This window comes from Sphaeramia orbicularis, chromosome 4, assembly GCF_902148855.1.
Source record: "Sphaeramia orbicularis chromosome 4, fSphaOr1.1, whole genome shotgun sequence".
NCBI lineage: Eukaryota > Metazoa > Chordata > Actinopteri > Kurtiformes > Apogonidae > Sphaeramia > Sphaeramia orbicularis.
Window position 1 is genome coordinate 46011953 of NC_043960.1, and position 19806 is coordinate 46031758.

At 38.1% G+C, this 19806-nt stretch overlaps 1 protein-coding gene across 1 annotated transcript in view; it reads right to left on the minus strand.

Moving 5' to 3' along the window:
* Positions 1–19806, minus strand: part of agbl4 (AGBL carboxypeptidase 4) — a 460789-nt gene that overhangs the window by 130493 nt on the left and 310490 nt on the right. Inside the window, exon 6 of the mRNA XM_030132962.1 lies at positions 12392–12431. Within this exon, the coding sequence (XP_029988822.1) occupies positions 12392–12431 (40 nt within the window). The remainder of the gene's footprint in view (positions 1–12391; positions 12432–19806) is intronic.

Genomic DNA, 19806 nt, shown 5'->3' on the forward strand with positions numbered 1-19806 from the left:
TGTGTATATTCCTGTGTTAGTATATTTGTATATACCTGTGTTTGTGTGTATATTCCTGTGTTTGTGTATTTGTATATACCTGTGTTTGTGTGTATATTCCTGTGTTTGTGTATTTGTATATACCTGTGTTTGTGTGTATATTCCTGTGTATGTGTGTATTTGTATATACCTGTGTTTGTGTGTATATTCTTGTGTTTGTGTATTTGTATATACCTGTGTTTGCGAGTATATTCCTGTGTGTGTGTGTGTGTGTGTATTTGTATATACCTGTGTTTGTGTGTATATTCTTGTGTTTGTGTATTTGTATATACCTGTGTTTGCGAGTATATTCCTGTGTTTGTGTATTTGTATATACCTGTGTTTGTGTGTATATTCCCGTGTTTGTGTATTTATATATACCTGTGTTTGTGTGTATATTCCTGTGTTTGTGTATTTATATATACCTGTGTTTGTGAGTATATTCCTATGTTTGAGTATTTATATATACCTGTGTTTGTGTGTATATTCCTGTGTTTGTGTATTTGTATATATACCTGTGTTTGTATGTATATTCTTGTGTTTGTGTATTTATATATACCTGTGTTTGTGTGTATATTCCTGTGTTTGTGTATTTATATATACCTGTGTTTGTGTGTATATTCCTTTGTTTGTATATTTGTATATACCTGTTTGTATGTATATTCCTGTGTTTGTATATTTATATATACCTGTGTTTGTGTGTATATTCCTGTTTGTGTATTTGTGTATACTTGTGTTTGTGTGTATGTTCCTGTGTTTGTGTATTTGTATATACCTGTGTTTGTGTTTATATTCCTGTGTTTGTGTATTTGTATATCCCTGTGTTTGTGTGTATATTCCTGTGTTTGTGTATTTGTATATACCTGTGTTTGTGTGTATATTCCTGTGTTTGTGTATTTGTATATACCTGTGTTTGTGTGTATATTCCTGTGTTTGTGTATTTGTACATACCTGTGTTTGTGTGTATATTCCCGTGTTTGTGTGTATATTCCTGTGTTTGTGTATTTGTATATACCTGTGTTTGTGTGTATATTCCTGTGTTTGTGTATTTGTATATACCTGTGTTTGCGAGTATATTCCTGTGTGTGTGTGTGTGTGTGTGTATTTGTATATACCTGTGTTTGTGTGTATATTCTTGTGTTTGTGTATTTGTATATACCTGTGTTTGCGAGTATATTCCTGTGTTTGTGTATTTGTATATACCTGTGTTTGTGTGTATATTCCCGTGTTTGTGTATTTATATATACCTGTGTTTGTGTGTATATTCCTGTGTTTGTGTATTTATATATACCTGTGTTTGTGAGTATATTCCTATGTTTGAGTATTTATATATACCTGTGTTTGTGTGTATATTCCTGTGTTTGTGTATTTGTATATATACCTGTGTTTGTATGTATATTCTTGTGTTTGTGTATTTATATATACCTGTGTTTGTGTGTATATTCCTGTGTTTGTGTATTTATATATACCTGTGTTTGTGTGTATATTCCTTTGTTTGTATATTTGTATATACCTGTTTGTATGTATATTCCTGTGTTTGTATATTTATATATACCTGTGTTTGTGTGTATATTCCTGTTTGTGTATTTGTGTATACTTGTGTTTGTGTGTATGTTCCTGTGTTTGTGTATTTGTATATACCTGTGTTTGTGTTTATATTCCTGTGTTTGTGTATTTGTATATCCCTGTGTTTGTGTGTATATTCCTGTGTTTGTGTATTTGTATATACCTGTGTTTGTGTGTATATTCCTGTGTTTGTGTATTTGTATATACCTGTGTTTGTGTGTATATTCCTGTGTTTGTGTATTTGTACATACCTGTGTTTGTGTGTATATTCCCGTGTTTGTGTGTATATTCCTGTGTTTGTGTATTTGTATATACCTGTGTTTGTGTGTATATTCCTGTGTTTGTGTATTTGTATACACCTGTGTTTGTGTGTATAGTCCTGTGTTTGTGTATTTGTATATACCTGTGTTTGTGTGTATATTCCTGTGTTTGTGTATTTGTATATACCTGTGTTTGTGTGTATATTCCTGTGTTTGTGTATTTGTATATACCTGTGTTTGTGTATTTGTATATACCTGTGTATGTGTGTATATTCCTGTGTTTGTGTATTTGTATATACCCGTGTTTGTGTGTAAATTCCTGTGTTTGTGTATTTGTATATACCTGTGTTTGTGTGTATATTCCTGTGTTTGTGTATTTGTATATACCTGTGTTTGTGTGTATATTCCTGTGTTTGTGTATTTGTATATACCTGTGTTTGTGTGTATATTCCTGTGTTTGTGTATTTGTATATACCTGTGTTTGTGTGTATATTCCTGTGTTTGTGTATTTGTATATACCCGTGTTTGTGTGTATATTCCTGTGTTTGTGTATTTGTATATACCCGTGTTTGTGTGTATATCCCTGTGTTTGTGTATTTGTATATACCTGTGTTTGTGTGTATATTCCTGTGTTTGTGTATTTGTATATACCTGTGTTTGTGTGTATAGTCCTGTGTTTGTGTATTTGTATATACCTGTGTTTGTGTGTATATTCCTGTGTTTGTGTATTTGTATATACCTGTGTTTGTGTATTTGTATATACCTGTGTTTGTGTGTATATTCCTGTGTTTGTGTATTTGTATATACCTGTGTTTGTGTATTTGTATATACCTTTGTTTGTGTATTTGTATATACCTGTGTATGTGTGTATATTCCTGTGTTTGTGTATTTGTATATACCTGTGTTTGTGTGTATATTCCTGTGTTTGTGTATTTGTATATACCCGTGTTTGTGTGTAAATTCCTGTGTTTGTGTATTTGTATATACCTGTGTATGTGTGTATATTCCTGTGTTTGTGTATTTGTATATACCCGTGTTTGTGTGTATATTCCTGTGTTTGTGTATTTGTATATACCTGTGTTTGTGTGTATATTCCTGTGTTTGTGTATTTGTATATACCTGTGTATGTGCAGACCAGTTGCCAGGGCTGATCATTATGTAGTCGTGTCGGGGCTGTAAAGGTCATGAGTCTGAAATGTCAGGCTGTGTTCAACAGGAGCCAGATGCAGCCGAGCGCTGCTCAAGTGTCCAATTAAAGAAGGACGTGTGAGGTTTGAGTGGGTCTGTGTGTGTGTGAAACACAAAGAGACGAAAGGAAAGAGAATTTTCCTCAATGTGTGAATATGGTGAAAACATACTCTAAGTATATTTGCACGGATGGAATGTGCGATTTCTAATAGTTAATATGGATGCCATCAGAAGCAGAGGGCAGAGGAGCAGCAGGGGCCCAGTCCTCATCACATCTCACACAGCGCCTCATGAAGCCACTTGAGCCTATTAGCTTGTCCACACCCTGTGATTCCCCTTGGTTTTCTGAGCTGGGAAGAACAGAACCAAAGAGAAGGAAATGAAGGATGAAGAGAGGAACAAACAGTAACAACACAGAAGGGCAGAGACCAGAGAAGGAAGACGAGGATACGTGTTAATGAAAATAAATAAGTGAAGAGAACGGGAAGAAGCAGCAACGGCAGAGAACAGACAGGAGAGAGGATGAAGAGGACAGAGGGAGCAGAGCCTCCTTTAACAGGAGGGAGGAGGAGGAGGAGGAGGAGGAGGAGGAGGAGGAGGAGAGGCTGTCCTAACGGTTTCCCTATCAGCCTAATTCATCTGAATGCCCCACCTGCCTCTCATACAGCCGCCATCATAACCTTCACTATGTTCGTCGTGTGCGTGTGCACATCCGCTCACCCACTGTGAATAGTAATAAGCAGCGGGCACGATAAAATATGTCTGCGAACTTAAGAATATAATAGACTTCCCTTCAAGGCCACACGTAACAACAGCCAGAATAATGACCTGCAATCATTTACACAGCACACTGAGCTGAGCGCCGGGCGCATGAAAAAACCTGCCACTGACGAATAATTGAAAGGTGTTTCCAGCCCCCCACCCCCTCACATGAGTGAACACCAAACCCTTGGGGGTTTCTTCTACAGTCTCTACTCAAATATACTCTACACTTTAAGCAGGTTTAGGATCCATTTGGAGTCGGTTTAAAGGGAAGGTAGAAGTGTAGGAATTCATGGCACATCTCATTTCCACCTCAGTCAAATCTGGTGCCAAATATTCGACTTTTTCTCTGTATCTGTCAGTTACTTGTGCCACTTAACTTCACTTGAGAGAAGTGCTAAAGTTCATTGTTCACAATTCATTATTCAGGATTTATGTGGGTCTTTAAAAAGTCTTAAAAAGTCTCAAATGTAATAATCTGAATTCCAGGTCTTAAAAGGATATAAAATGACTTAAATATGACTGTCTGATTTTTAAAAATTGATTGGGTGATGAATAATTTTTGAATTAGTTTCACATTTCACACATGCACACAAACATGCACGCTCTCTCTCTCTCTCTCTCTCGCTACACATACACACACACACACACACACACACATATATATATATATATATATATATATATATATGTGTGTGTGTGTATATATATATATATATATATATATATATAGAGAGAGAGAGAGAGAGAGAGAGAGAGAGAGAGAGAGAGAGAGAGAGAGAGAGAAAATACAGGAAATATGTGCACAGCCTTAAAAGACACACAAAAAATGGAACTAAATGGGTTCTAAATGTTAAAGTCAGTATTTAGCATGACCCCTGACCCCATGACAAGAAGTAGCAAAAATTTCATGTTGTGTGAACAAAACTATGAAAGACATGTTAAGTGTAAAGGAAGGTCACACTTTGGTTTATAGAAGCTGTTTTTTTCACTGAAACTTCTGTTTTTACATATTTTACTGTAGTATGTACAGCAGTAAAAACAATAGCATATAGCAAAAAAACCAAGAAATACCCACACATTACACATAAAACAGATCACCCAGTTTATACCCACAGCAGAGGAAAACAACAAGGTCACACAAGTAACTCCTTACACAGTCTTATTTTCAGCTTGGAACCAATTCTGCCAATTCACACTAATCCAGAGAAGTACACTTGACACCATTATTATCTCTATAAATTGCAGTGCTCTGTCTCCATATCTTTACGGCGGAGGCTGGCTGTCCCTGGGATACAACCACAAAGGTTGAGAGGCTTCTTCGGTTACATAACACATCTTCAATAAATTTCCCCACTACCCTATACTTATAATAAAGCCCTACAAGAAGCTTTTACACGGAGATGTTTTAATGGTAGAACAGGACCTCTTGTGACTGCACTTGATGTAAAAAAAGTGTTGAAAACTAAACTTCAACACCATGAGCCTGGGTTTACCCCTAAAAGTCATTAATTTCTTGATTTTAGTTTATCAGTGTTTCAAGGGCAGCCATTTTTTCTGGTTTGAGTACCAAAATAATGACAGACCAAAGAGTGACACATTTAACCAAACTTGCATACTGGTGAAAAGAAATCCATTACAAGGCAAGCAATCCAAGAAAGTGCACAGAAAGCTCCCAGAAGAAAAATTAAAGGTCAGTCTTTTTAAAATCAACTAGACATACGCTCACAGAACACTCATTCCAAAATATTATTAAATCACAAATGAAGATGTTTTCCTCATTTTTGTCGGTTGGTACTGTTGGGTACAAAGGTCTGGGTGTCAGTTCTGAGGCCTTATATCTTCTTTTTCAGCCCAGTTCAGAACAAGGAGACAAAATTGTTTTAATCTTACTGACTCAAACTGGCTGATGTCCTCATCTGCAACTCAACTTGTGGAAACTTTTACAATATATTGTCATGTACTGTATTTTTTTCTCAGTATTTATGGGCTGTAGATGTTCCCTTGGTAAAATGTTCTCTGCTACTACTGAGCAGAGAACACATGAGAGAAGATGTCTAAACAACAGAATACCCAGGAACACCCTCTCATTTTTATGTTTTCATCTTTTCATCCATTCCAGATATGTGATTGTAGTAACTCACGATCTTCATTCATATTTTAAGATGCTTCAAATTACCGTAATTTCCAGTCTATAAGATGCTACTTTTTCCACACACTGTGAACCTGCAGCTCTAAAATGATGCGGCTAATTTATGTTTTCTGAGCTAATGATTGATCCAGCTGATGAAGAAGGAAATAGAGCTGCTGCATGTAAGCTTGGCATCAATGGAGCGATGGTGAGATATTGGAGACGGGGTGAGTGCGGCTTATAGTCAGGTGCGGCTTATAGTCCGGAAAGTACGGTATTTTGAGCTATAAAGCAGTCTATAAAGAAATTGGTGCGGAGGGCAACAAAGCTATTACTATGACAATGACACACTGTCTTCTTGCCTTGGTGTGAAAGGATCATTGTTTCACAAGCAGATGCATTTCGTACATCTAAGCCGCTAAGCCTTAAGACTCAGGTACCATGGGGTGCTCAAATATCTCCAGGTTCCACCACATTTGATGTATCTGCTCCAAATTTTAAGGAGTATATTCTTGGCCCATGCCATTCTCCACTACCAAGTGTCATGAACATCAGTGTGGTAGTTGTTGAGTAATCCTGCTGACAGACAGAAGTGACCACATAACCTCCTCAGCTGAGGTAAAGAGTTTTGGGAAAACCAGACCTACAGCAGAATGGGACATCTGCACAAATAACAACCCCTGAAGAATGAGATCTTCAGTGGGATGAGCAGCAGCAGAGCCCTGGGTTCACACTTCCACTGAACAACCTGCTCTGCACCACTCTTTCATCAGTCTATAAAGAGGAACTATGCAAGATTTTCACAGTTTGGCTCTTCTTCACAGTCTTTGAAGTATTTTTCTCTATGTAGCTCCCCCTACAGCTTCAAAGTATATATTCACTGTTGTAAAACCCACACCTAACCCTCTCCCTCTGACCAAGTGTATTTGTTTTCAATGAAGCTGGCAACAAGAAGGTAAGCCTTGTAGACAAGGATCATGTAAGGAACTACATTCATCTCATAAAAATGAGATTCAAGTCACACAATTCTATGGCTAATAGTAAAAATGCACTCCTGAGGCAGACAAAGGGTGATCTAGTAAACTGAACAAACATACACCTACGTGACACACCCATGATTACTAGTGAGTATGCGAACAACTCCACTAGCTAGCAAGCATCTGGGCATTGTTCATAAAATGTGTTCATAAACGAGTTCATAAACAAGTAAACACAATTACAACCAACAGCATCATCATGAGCACGAAAATATACTGAAATAGAGTATAGAGAATTTATCTCAGTGATACTTAGAAGTGCAACAGCAACAACACCAAGTCTGCATTTGTTTTGCATGCTTCTTTTTCTTTCAGCTCTCTCCATTCTGCAAAAGCTCGACCAAGGCAGACTCTTGTCTTGTTCCTCGTTTGGTTACTCACTCTTTTCTTCTTCCTGACATCCTCTGACAACAGCCACCTCTTCTTTTTTGCCAGCTCTGCGATGGCAAACACAAAATGAAGGCATGGCTGGCTTTTGTTTATAGCTAGCTGGTGGTACCTGGTTGGGGGTGTGTTTACGTCATAGTGCCGTAAACCATGTCGTTTCTCATGAGAGACGGAGATGTAGGATCACCGAGATGGTGGCAGAGAAGTTGCAAGTAGCATATTCGGCCCTACAGACCCCAGAGCAGTGTTTTTCAACCTTGGGGTCGGGACCCCACATGGGGTCGCCTGGAATTCAAATGGGGTCACCTGAAATTTAAAGTAATTGATTTAAAAAAACAAAAATCACTAATAAAAAATATATGGTGAGTTGACAGAGACAATCACAATCCATAAAAGACATGACAAACTGTGAAGCTGAAACTGAAGCACTGTGGTACTGTTTATCTGTCAAATGTTCATTGTGGTCAGTTTCAGATGCTGCAGCTCTTTCATAATTCATAGTTTGAGTTATTGTTTGTTCAGTAGTAATTGTCAGCCTCGTAAATCCAAGATAGACTGACTGTACGTATCCTGGCCAAGGAAAATCAAATTCTCACTTTGTGCAGTAATCTACACCTGGCTTTTCCGCCTCCGTCCATAATAATATACATTATACAGAGTAAATATCGTCTAAAATTAACGTTTATTCGCAACATAGTATAGCAAACTATTACATGATCAAAAACAAATTAATTTTAGCAAAAAAAAAATCTCTCCGTTTTGAATGTCTGGGGTCACCAGAAATTTGAGATGTTAAAATGGGGTCAAGGGCCAAAAAACGTTGGGAACCACTGCCCTAGTGGGAAGGTGGAGAGCCTCCTTCTCAATTACTTCTAAGCTGTTTAATTAAGGTAAAAATCTTGCATAGTTCTCCTTTAATATGAGACTGGCTAAAGATAGGAAATCCTGAGTAAGACACGTTTGTCAGACCAGCTGGAGTTTACCAAACAACATCACGATCCAAAGACTGAAGAACAGCCTCTACTCTGAGATAAAAAATAGCTAAGTCAAATCGTAAATACCTATCTTTATCCTTCAATAAAACGTGATCTGTAGATATATATAATATTTTTAGAATGTGTGAATGTTTAAGTACAAATGAAGTTGTAATCAGTTGTTACAGATATATAATCTCAGCTGATTTGACTCTTCTTTGTTTTTCTTTGTTCCTTTTCCATAGTTGCTGTTGCTCATCCACATTGCCTCCCTTCCTCCCACCTCTGCGTCTCCGGCTGCCCTCTGTCAGGTGTTGAAGGCCGGGGGCAGGTCTTCTCTCTGCCCAGGGCCTGAGGAACAGCTGCAACGTAAACCTGCTAAATGAACCCAGTCTCACATATGCATTATTCTAATCAAAGCATATTAGATCATCCAGATACTTTAGACATATGGGTCTCTGTATCCTCGCTGCCGTCCCCATCTGTTTCTCCTCCTCCGTTTTTTCGACTTTCTCCTTGGTCTGTGTCTAAGCAGATCCCTCTTGTTCACAGCTGCCTCCCTTAGATTCTGCCGTGGAACTCCAACGGTGCAACTACTTTGTGATGCGTTTCTGCGTCCAGTCAAACTTGCAAGTCAAACACCATCTGTGTGTTTTACTGCTACGGTAAATGTGATATTCCGAGGTGCATGTTGGACATGATTCACACAACTGTGCACAAACTGAGCACTCATGTTGTGAGATAAAAACCTCTCATCTTTAAAGATGCTCATTTGCAACCAATTATACATAGTTTATTCATGTTCTTTGGGGAAAAGTGTTTTAATCATTGTGAGGATTTCAACAAGAAGGATTTTCTACTAACTGCAAATAAACAGTGCATTTAAACATATCCCTCATGTGTTTCATCAGTGTTAGTACATTATTAATTATAAAGCTCGGGAAACCTGAACACATAATAAGCATCAAACTATGGAATTTGGGGTTTTCTGTACATAAAAGTAAACAGTTGTAGCTGCTTCATAGGATGAATGAAGAAGAGCTGTTTAAATCAGATATACATTTCCTGATATGTTTCAGTTATTATGACATAATACCTGTTGTGTGTCTTGTAGTTTATGTGAACATGTGTTGAAGTTGTTTTCAAGTGTATTTACTACATTTTTGTGTGAAGATGTTCACCTCCTTGTTGTGATGTGAGGCTGTGCTCTCACCAGAGGATTAAACAACCTCCATGCATGTTTTACACCCGGTAGCTACAACCATCAGAGGTATTTTTATCCTCCAGTCCTTGTGTAGTTGGATGATTTTCACTTCCAAGAATGAATGGAAAGAAGACCAACAACTTGCCCCAGTAACAAAGGTCAGTTCTATTCATCCCATTAAACTTCAGTTTAGTTTCCCACTTCTGGAGTTAACATGAGGACTTTAGTTTAACAGACTATAAGGAAAAACAGCCAGTTTGGTTTAAGCCCGGCCTCCACAGATTGGAACCATCAGAAGATATTAGAACTTACCTCTCAATCCAAATTCTAAATGTTGTGTTTGTAAACTTTATTTACTAGGTTTGACCTGAACGTGGTTTATAACATGATGTTATTAATCTAACTTCAGTCCTCTGTCATTGACCAGTTAAACAAGTTACAGGTAGCTACTAGCTGTTAGTCAACTAGTTATTTAATTATCTATATGCACTCTTTAAAAGAGAAATAATGTACGTAAATAATGTATGTGTTGTATTATTATATACAGTTTACTACAGTATCCAACAAATACAATTAAAGTGTATGTTTACACGTAACACATGAATTACCATTGTTAACATTACCAGCTAGCACAGCCAAATGAGCTGGAGTAGAACAGTTTTCACCAATAGTTTTGCATATGTTTAATGAGATACTGAACTTTGATATTGTATATGCAGTTTAGCTATGTTAAACTATGTATCCAGAAGCTTTAGACATAAATAAGATGGTTGTAATGGTGTTTATCAGCATGAACACACACATAAATGCACGCTCTGAGGACATGAGTGAACTGGAAATATGATTTACAGCAAATATTTGCCCTCATTGCAAGTTTCATATCACCCCATAATAAAAGCTTTAATGAGGGACTTACTTGACATTTAATACAATCCTAACACATGCTCGAACCACTGACCAGCAGCCGTCAAATCAGCAGTGGTCTCACTACACACTGTCCTTTTTCCACAGCACAGGCATCGTGTTATCTACTGCCAAACGGTGCAGTCGCAGCATGTGTTTGCAGTAAAGTAAAGTCCACACAAAATAGTGTGTTACTGTTTTAGCATGTAGACAGGCTGGAAATAACACTGGTCTACTTAAGCCCTATTCAGACGGGCTTAGTTTTACATGGGTACGTGGGGTAAAGTAATAACTGCCCAAGATTTTAGTCCCGTCTGAATGTGCTACATCAGTAATCATTACTGCACGATGTCAGTAAAGATTACCATGACTTATCTTCTGTGAAAGGGTCCGGGAAAATGACCCCAGGTAATATTAATCCCATGTGAATAGGCCAGTAGTTAATATGTGTGTAGATATTCCATCATATCCTGTTTACATGTGGTTTTTCGCAAATTTTCAAGCATGGGGACTCTTGAAGAAGCACATAGTTTTCCAGTAGGCAGTCAGACAAGTGCATGCGAAAACTTGTGTCACCTCAAGTCTTAGGTTTCGTTTCTGTAGTGGCACTGCAAAGCGTTTGTTGCATATATCGGGCCAGATCCACTAAGATCCTATTTTGTGTGTACTAATTTGCGTGCAGAATTTAGAATTTTGTGTGTGGGGTTGAACCGCGGTTTGCAGGCGATTTGCTAAGATTGCTTGCAAATGTCAACAGGTGCAAAGTCTTGCAGACCACCCTATTTATATGAGGATTTTGCGTGCGCTAAACTGCTCTGGGATACACCAGCACTAGTGGTAACAGCGCGCTGAATGATCCAGACGCACAGAAAAGTAACATTAGAGGAGTTTTGTCATGGAAGGTACTGCATGGCTCATTCATTCATTTATTTTTCATTTTAAAGGTGTGTGTGTGTGTGTTTGTGTATGTGTGTGTGTGTGTGTGTGTGTGTGTGTGTGTGTGTGTGGGTGGGGGGTTGTCCATCATTCCAAAAGTGTTCACACGAGGGTGAAAAATGCAGTCTCTGCACATCTCGTGCATCTCATTTCATCATTTCAGTGTTTCCTAACCACAGCCATGTGTGCACAATTATGCATACAAACCATTTGCTCCTCCTTTTGAGACGTGTTAAATATAGACGCAGTTTCTATGAGCAAAATTGCTTTCGGGTTTGATAAATCACTCTGCGTGTGCTAAATTAATATATTTACATTTTCTCCTCCCGGCACATGCAAAACTGCGTGCAAACGCCCATATTGCATATTCATTGTAGCAAACATACTAACTGGATGCAGACGCGCTATTTTGCACCTTTGAAAGATGCAACCCGTATTGCACACTGTTAGTAAAACAATTTGCACATTTTTTTGCATGTGCAATTTGCACACATTTTAATACACACAAAACTTTAGTAGATCCAGTGCACAGTCATTTAATAAAGGTACTGTTGACGTACCACAAATGTATAAACGAGTAAATTTAATGACAGTCTGTAACATAAATATGGGAACAGCTGGGTTTAACTGATTGGGTTTGGACACAAACACAGAAGCAGCAAACAGTGGATGCAACTGTGTCAGGCACGGGTCAGGTTAGGATGGAAATATGTGGCCCGATGCCGGGCTCTATTTTGTACACTCAAGCCTAATTGGAAAGCAACGTCATACACACATGACGACAGGAGGGGACGGTGGTGCATGAATGGATTTAGCCCTCCTACTTCTGGTAGTTTCACTGATATTTCTTATCCCATGCGAATTGGCCATAAATATTACTGATGTCTTGTGGTAAAGCAGCACTACCCCACATGCCCATGTAAAACTAATTCAGTCCGTAAAGTGCTTTAGTGGAAGTATAGTATACTTGGAGCATTTTTTAAGCGGTGGTTGAAAGGCTGAAGCAGGGGTCAGAGGTGACTTACCAGAATTGGTGATGGTTAACAGGTCCAGACGCCGCTGTTGCTATAAGAAGAAGAAAAAAACAGTTAAATAAATGAAAGTAACAATGTACCTGCATTAACAAATTATCACCAATTGGCATTTTTTATTAAACAGTACTGCTGAATTCTTGAGTCTTACGGGTCATTCATGATATTCAATGGCTTGTATTCATGTATTCAAGTCCTATACCATCCTTTTTTTTGCGACCAATAATTGCCTTGCTGTACTTCATCCCTTACATATAAATTTGCTGTATTTATCATACACTCTCAGCAAGTGTTTATTGACCTTTGGTAGTAATTGACTCAGCAGGTATTTTCGAAAGTGCTGTGTATCTGGTCTGGTTTTAGACCTGACTTGGTGCATCACCTCAAAGTCTTGGTCTTGCCCATAACTTGGTCCAGATTTACATGTTGACTACAGCACTAACTCTGGCCAACCTTTTAAAGAACAACATGCACCTTTATCATGTTAAAGGTCAGCACACTCCTGCTGCTGACTCAGTCGTTACCTGGGATGAATACTGAGCTCCGCTTACATGTGGATAAAGTCAACATAGAAACAAATACAGTAGATCTGTGAATCTGGTACCACCATATCAGTGGTAAACACATTTACACAATCTTTTGACAAACTTCTCATTAACACCTTTTAGCAACGCTTGTGTTAGAGTAAGTCTGTGTAGTTCCTAATATGAAGAATATAGAAGAGAGTAGAATTTCTGTTTTTTTAAAGAAGTTTCCCAACACTTCACTTGTGTGTGCTTGTGTGTACTTGTGTGTGCATAGAGGTGTGTGCAGGTGTGACCTCATGGGCTTTGATGGAGCGTGTATGAAAGAGTGTACAATTTTACACTTGATGTCTCCAGCAGCTGAGAAGAAGTTGAGAAAAGGCGCTGGTTGGATCAGCCCTGACTTTAACCCACTGCTTTAATACATACTCACACACAAGCATGCACGCACGCACGCACGCACACACACACACACACACACACTAGTGTGTCAAGCTCTGCGGTAATCAACACCTCAGCCATCCTCATCTACTAGTCCCTCAGGAAACAAGATCTTCACATCCCAGGAAGGGATGAAGGGTCTCCTCAGTGTGGGGGATGGGGGTGGGGGTGGGGTCATACAAGACTACGTCACAGCTACAGCCAGCTTTCAGGACCAGAGTCATTAATATTCAAGCACCTTCATAACCACTTTCTGAGAGCGAAGAGCAGACAGACGTCTGTCCTCATATACAGTTTGACTGGAGTGGACATCTCTGATTGGCTACAACACTCTTATCACTGTATTTAGCAGATGCTCATCTTCATGTTCCTCAGACACTTATACAGTATTAGTAGGAACGGGCACACCAAAGGCAATGATGGAAAAAAAAAAAAAGCAAAAAAAAAAAGTGTACAAACACTCTATAAGGCCTATATGAGACAGATCCTAATTCATGTACAGCAAAATCCTTACTTTCAGCAGGCAGAGATTATTGAAAACTGTTAACAGTTAATATCCTAGAAGTTATACAGCACAGTCAAGCAGAATAAAGCACTAATATGTGTCTTCTCATGAATACTAAAGTGCCAATATGTTATGAAAAGGCATGTTAACTACGAGGGAAAACTTCAGCCAAGGAAGATAAATTCCCACAAGAGCATATCATCTTTAGAAATCACACGAGTTTGATGAAGATTCACCATGATTTCCATGTAATCCCAACCCTATTTCTGTCCACTGTCACCACTCCATCCTGATGAAAATACACACATATCTAATCAAGATTGCATTTACTTTCTGAAGGATAGTGGCCAAAAGATGCCTTTGAAGAATTTGACAATTAAATTTGAGGAAATATCTTCCAACACTGAGATGTTCAGAAAAACATAAAAGGTTAAGTCTGTGTTAAACACCAGCAGTTTGGTGGATTTGTCCTGATCCACCTGTGACTTTGAAGGGAAACAATGCAATCACCTGTAATCGCTGTCATTAGGGAGGACAGACAGACAGACAGACACAGACAGACAGACAGACAGACAGACAGATAGAGACAGACAGGTAAACAGACACATATAGGCAGACAGACATACAGACACAGATAGACAGATACAGACACAGACAGACAGAAAGAGACAGATACAGACACAGATATAGATACAAACACAGACAGACAGACACAGACAGACACAGGTAGACAGACAGATACAGGCAGACAGACAGACAGACAGACAGACAGACAGACAAACAGAGACAGATACAGACACAGATACAGATACAAACACAGACACAGATACAGACAGACAGATACAAACACAGACAGACAGACACACACACAGACAGATACAGACAGACTCACAGGCAGACAGATGAAATTAGCCATATGGCTATAATCTCTCATTATCTACGTGTAAATGTTCATTAATTTGAACTGTCCCATTTTTAAAATCAATCAATCAATCAATCAATCAACAGATAAAGACAGACAGAGACAAACACAACACAGACAGACAGATATAGGAAGGCAGGCAGACAGACAGACAGACAGACAAAACAAACAAATGCTGATGAAATCATAACCTCCCTGGTGGAGACAAGGAGCAAATAGTTAATTTGTTTGTATTTGGTATGGTTTGGTGAATATGCGTACTTTTTATGTGTACTTTATATGTGAACTTTATGCCCTGTGATAAACTAGCAACTCTTCCAGGGTGTACCCCGCCTTTGCCCATAGGTAGCTGGGATAGGCTCCAGCACCCCTGTAACGTAGGCTGGCCGTTTAGCGGTTGGAGGTAAGTGAAAAGAGGAAGGAGAACAGGCAGAGGCAGGAGATGGCGTAGTCCACAATTTTTAAAAATATTTTCAACAATCCATATTTACAAACAGCGTGCAAGTGCAACTGGAGATCAGCGAAGCAGTGTCTTCTCCAGCAGCAGAACCACAACTGATGGAAACAGGTGCCTTTTATACTGTACTGTACTGTGCAACTAACTGGTTAAAACCACTACTACTCAACAAGGGATGTATAAATCTACATACATGGTTAAAACTAATCTAAAACCTCCATAAACCAAAACCCACAACCATAAACTATATAAAGCACCAAGCTATATATATAAAGCTCTAAATCCAAACACCAAAGATAAATAGAAACCCATAAACCAATAAAACATTAATCCTGGCTCCCCTACACATTTCCCTGCCTTGGTCCAGCCCGGAACCTTCTTAAGGGCCGTCGTTTACTCTGGGACTATTTTAGCTGACGGCCCTAGGCACAAGGACAAGGTAAGTAGAAACACTAAAACACCGTTCACTAAACACTTTCAAATCCACTAACACACAGACTCTAAACAAAGTCAAACTTAAATCTTGCACCAAGTCTGTTTGTAGTCTAATATATGTCGCCCTTTGTCTCCAGGGTCAAGCAGCCATCAATTAAAGTGCTACAGTGACACTGAATCTAGAAAAAAAATTAAAAGGAAACACAATAAAATAATCAATAAACTACTTTTAAAATCAATCATGTGCAATTATTTTGCTATGTGCAAATATGTTTAAAGTGCTGTGTGCTATCAAAAGTGCTAAGTGTGTAAGTTAAAGTGTCCAAGTGAAAAGGTACCTGTATTTATACTTATCCGTAACAAACAGGCTGTGTGTTACAACCCCCCTGACCCTCTCAAGGATGCAGCGGTTCAGAAGATGGATGGATGTATGTGAACTTTATGTATTTACTTTATATGTGTACTTTATGTGTGTACTTGAACTGATAATGTGTCCAAGAACATAAACAGATAGACTTAACAAGCATGTGCCATAGTATAAAGTGTAGGGCAGATATTTTTAAAAAATAAGAAATATCATTATTAGGCACACGTGCGTTAAATAAATATATGAAGGAAAGTGTAATATTTAGTAATATATAATATCAGGGTCCAGTGTCTGACATAAACACAATTCTGTGTGTACTTTTACTTAAAAAAGCTCAGAATCTAAGAGTCAGATGCTGAGATATAGTGACCTGTCATGGGTAGAACTCCTGAACATTGCATGAATGATCTATAAATATTGTCATTTAAGGACTTTTTTATTCATTTTCTATGGTTTTATGGGATAAAGTAATTTAGATTAATTGAATTCAGTTTAACACATTAAAAAAAAAAGAAAAAGCCATCACAGATATATTAGAAAAATTGTCAAATATTAGCTGCAGCAGAAGAGCTGAAAAGACAGACGGAATGTTTTTTTAGAAGCAAATGACTTTGAATTGAGTTAAAATGTGGGCTTTGGTGATACTACTCAGTGCAGAGAGGGTGACGGTGGGAGCTTTGTGAAGAGATGAATCTTCATTCAAGTACTGGAGTAAATGATGCTTCTGTTCACACTGAAGAGGGAAGGTCACTCTTCCATCAGCAGTTTGAAATTAAAATATTCTAGTATTAGCTAAGAATGTAGGAAACTTAGGGCATTTTTGCTGATTTCACCTGAATAAAAATAGAATTCTCTATATTATTGATATTTTCTGCACAATATGAAGCGTAGTGTGTGTGTTGGAGTTGGATGTCTGTGTGTATGCTGGGGTGGGCGACCATGTCAGCAGTAGAGGTCACTGTGACGACATGAGACACAGCACAGCAAACGGGCAGAGATCATACACTTCAACACTGCACACACACATAAACACACAAACATGTAGATTTATACACACACATACAGACACACCCAGATGCATCCACACGTCCACACTGCAGCTTTACCACATGTGGTCACTGCTGACTGTCCACAGTCCAGTCACATATGGAGCCGTAGAAGGAATCAGTAACAGCACAGAAACATTTACTGCTACTCTAGTTCTTCTCATTGCATTTATACGGAGAATGAAATGATGAGGATGATGAGACCACCTCCAAAACCATCACTTCATCAGAAAATATAATGTAAAGTTTGGAGCCAATCAGAGAGCCAACTGGTTCATAAACACTTTTTTAATCATTATTTTAAGATTTTAATCTATCCATTTTATGTACTTTTTGCATGACTGATATAAGCAATCTCCATGAATCTGCCATATAAATTAAGTGCACACTTCTAATATCACTACTACTAAAAATAATAATTCATTTATTTATTAATAAATCATTTATTTATCTATTTATTAATAATTAATGGTATTATCGATAAAACTAATGCACTGCTCCAAACTATACAAATGTGACTGGAATAATTCATGACCAGTCAGGCTGATGGGATGTATTACTTGGACTGTACAGCTCCCTCTACTGGATATCCAGTTCTCTGCACATGAAAGCTCACGTAGTCTTCATTTAAAAACAGGATATGAATGGGAATGAACACAAGTATGTTGCAAAACATACCAAGTGGATTTGGAATGTTGAAATCTTCTCAAAATCCTAACTGGTCATTTTTCTCACAAGCAGACACGTAAAAATAGTGTGAGGCTCAGAGGAGAAGTGTGAGCATTGTTGAGCCTTCCACTGCTTATACACAGATAATGAATCTGTGGTAGAGAATTACAACCCGCTACCACTGCTCTGCCTTCCTGCTGCTTTTGTTAGTCCTTAACATGGATAAGGTGCTTAGTGTTTCTTAGAAAGGCAGACAGACGCGCACACACACACACATACACAAAGAGAAGCAGAGGGGGAATCTGACACAGAGAATTACATTAGCAAAAGCATTTCAGGGCAGAAAATAGGATTGAATTAATCTTTATCAAACACAGCCAAGAGCTGAGGGCTCCCACCCTGAGTGGAGGCAGCCCAGGCCTCGGAGTGGCTGCCCACTGCCCACTCACCCACACAATGACAAATACACTGGAATAGACTCGTTACTGACTGATTGATTGGTTTCATTCTCTTACCGTGTGCACTCAGATGCAGGCTGGCAGGGCTGATTACATACAAAATAAAAGGACGCCTGAAATATTTTTGTATTACAGTTCCAATGTATGAGATGTGGACAAATACAGGGACTTCCAACAAGTGGAATTGCTATTCCTAATTATATTTGTATTACTATATAATGATATGAAAATAAGAAATGTTATGTTAGAGTCATTCATATCTATGGAGGGAACATGTCACATGTGCTGTTATCTGTTTTACAGGTATCATCCAGTGTTAACGTCTCCTTAACTGAAAAGTCCACAGAGGACAAAATGGACACGGACTCCAGCAAGAACCTGTGACATTTTAACGGCTGCTGCAGCAGTGTATTCACTGAGTTGTAATCTGAAAATTCACCATTTAATGTCACTAAATATCAAACACTGAACCTTTAAGTTCTGTTCTATTCTATTCTATTCTATTCTATTCTATTCTATTCTATTCTATTCTACTTTCTTCACGTTTATGCAGTGTTTGAACACCTCTATCTAAACTTGAGGATCACTGGGGGATGGGCTTCCTACTATTATGTCAAGTACTCAGTAATCAGATTCCACAGATGAGTTTTACAAATAGGGTGAAATAAATGTCAAATTGCAATCACTGTTTGATTTTGGAATGTGTATTTTTTCAGTTCAAATTTATCTCTGTCTGCTTCAGTATTTTAGCAAATTTTGAATATAATTTCAGAACATTTAAAGACATGTCACATGACCATGGAGCTGATGACGCAGTGGGACACATTGCTTGAATACCAGCTGTCCTGCTGTGAAGGTAGTCAGCAAGACTGTGATGAAGAGCACAATTTAACTACACAACAGCTACTTCAGTGTCCACATTGAATACGGTGATGAGGTCAAGGTCAAAGTCAAGGTCAAATGTATCTATATTGCCCATTTCAAACAATGCAAAGTGCCCAAAGTGCTGTAGAAAGTTACAGATAAACATACAAGATATGATAAAACTAGTAAAAATAAGAATAAAAATATGATATACTAAAACTGATACAGATACACAATAAGATTAAATAGCATCTAAAACACAAACAGAAGACAAAACAAAAGTCACACACTTGTATTAACCCATAAATACCCTATGGTACTTTTGTGGCAGTTCCAAAATAAATGTTTCTCTATATTCAACCTTTGTTTAAGTGATTTATCTCCATTTATTATAATATTATCCTCTTTATTTTAAGTTTTCTCAGCGTAAATTATGTATTTTCCTATATTTGATTCACTTATTATGTAGATGTTCATTAAAGCTCAGGGTCAATTCAAAGGGTTATTAGGTTAAATCACAAAACAATGAGGAAAAAGTGTCTTTTTCAGCAAAAATATCATTAAGTAAACATAAAATGACAAGTCTCCATCCACTGTCATTTATCAAACTCCATGGGTTGTAGAAGATGACAGGGTTTCCACATTCACTATGCAGCCTCTGAAAGTCCAAATGGGTCATATCTGATGACCATGAAAAGATGAAAAGATTTTACACCAATTA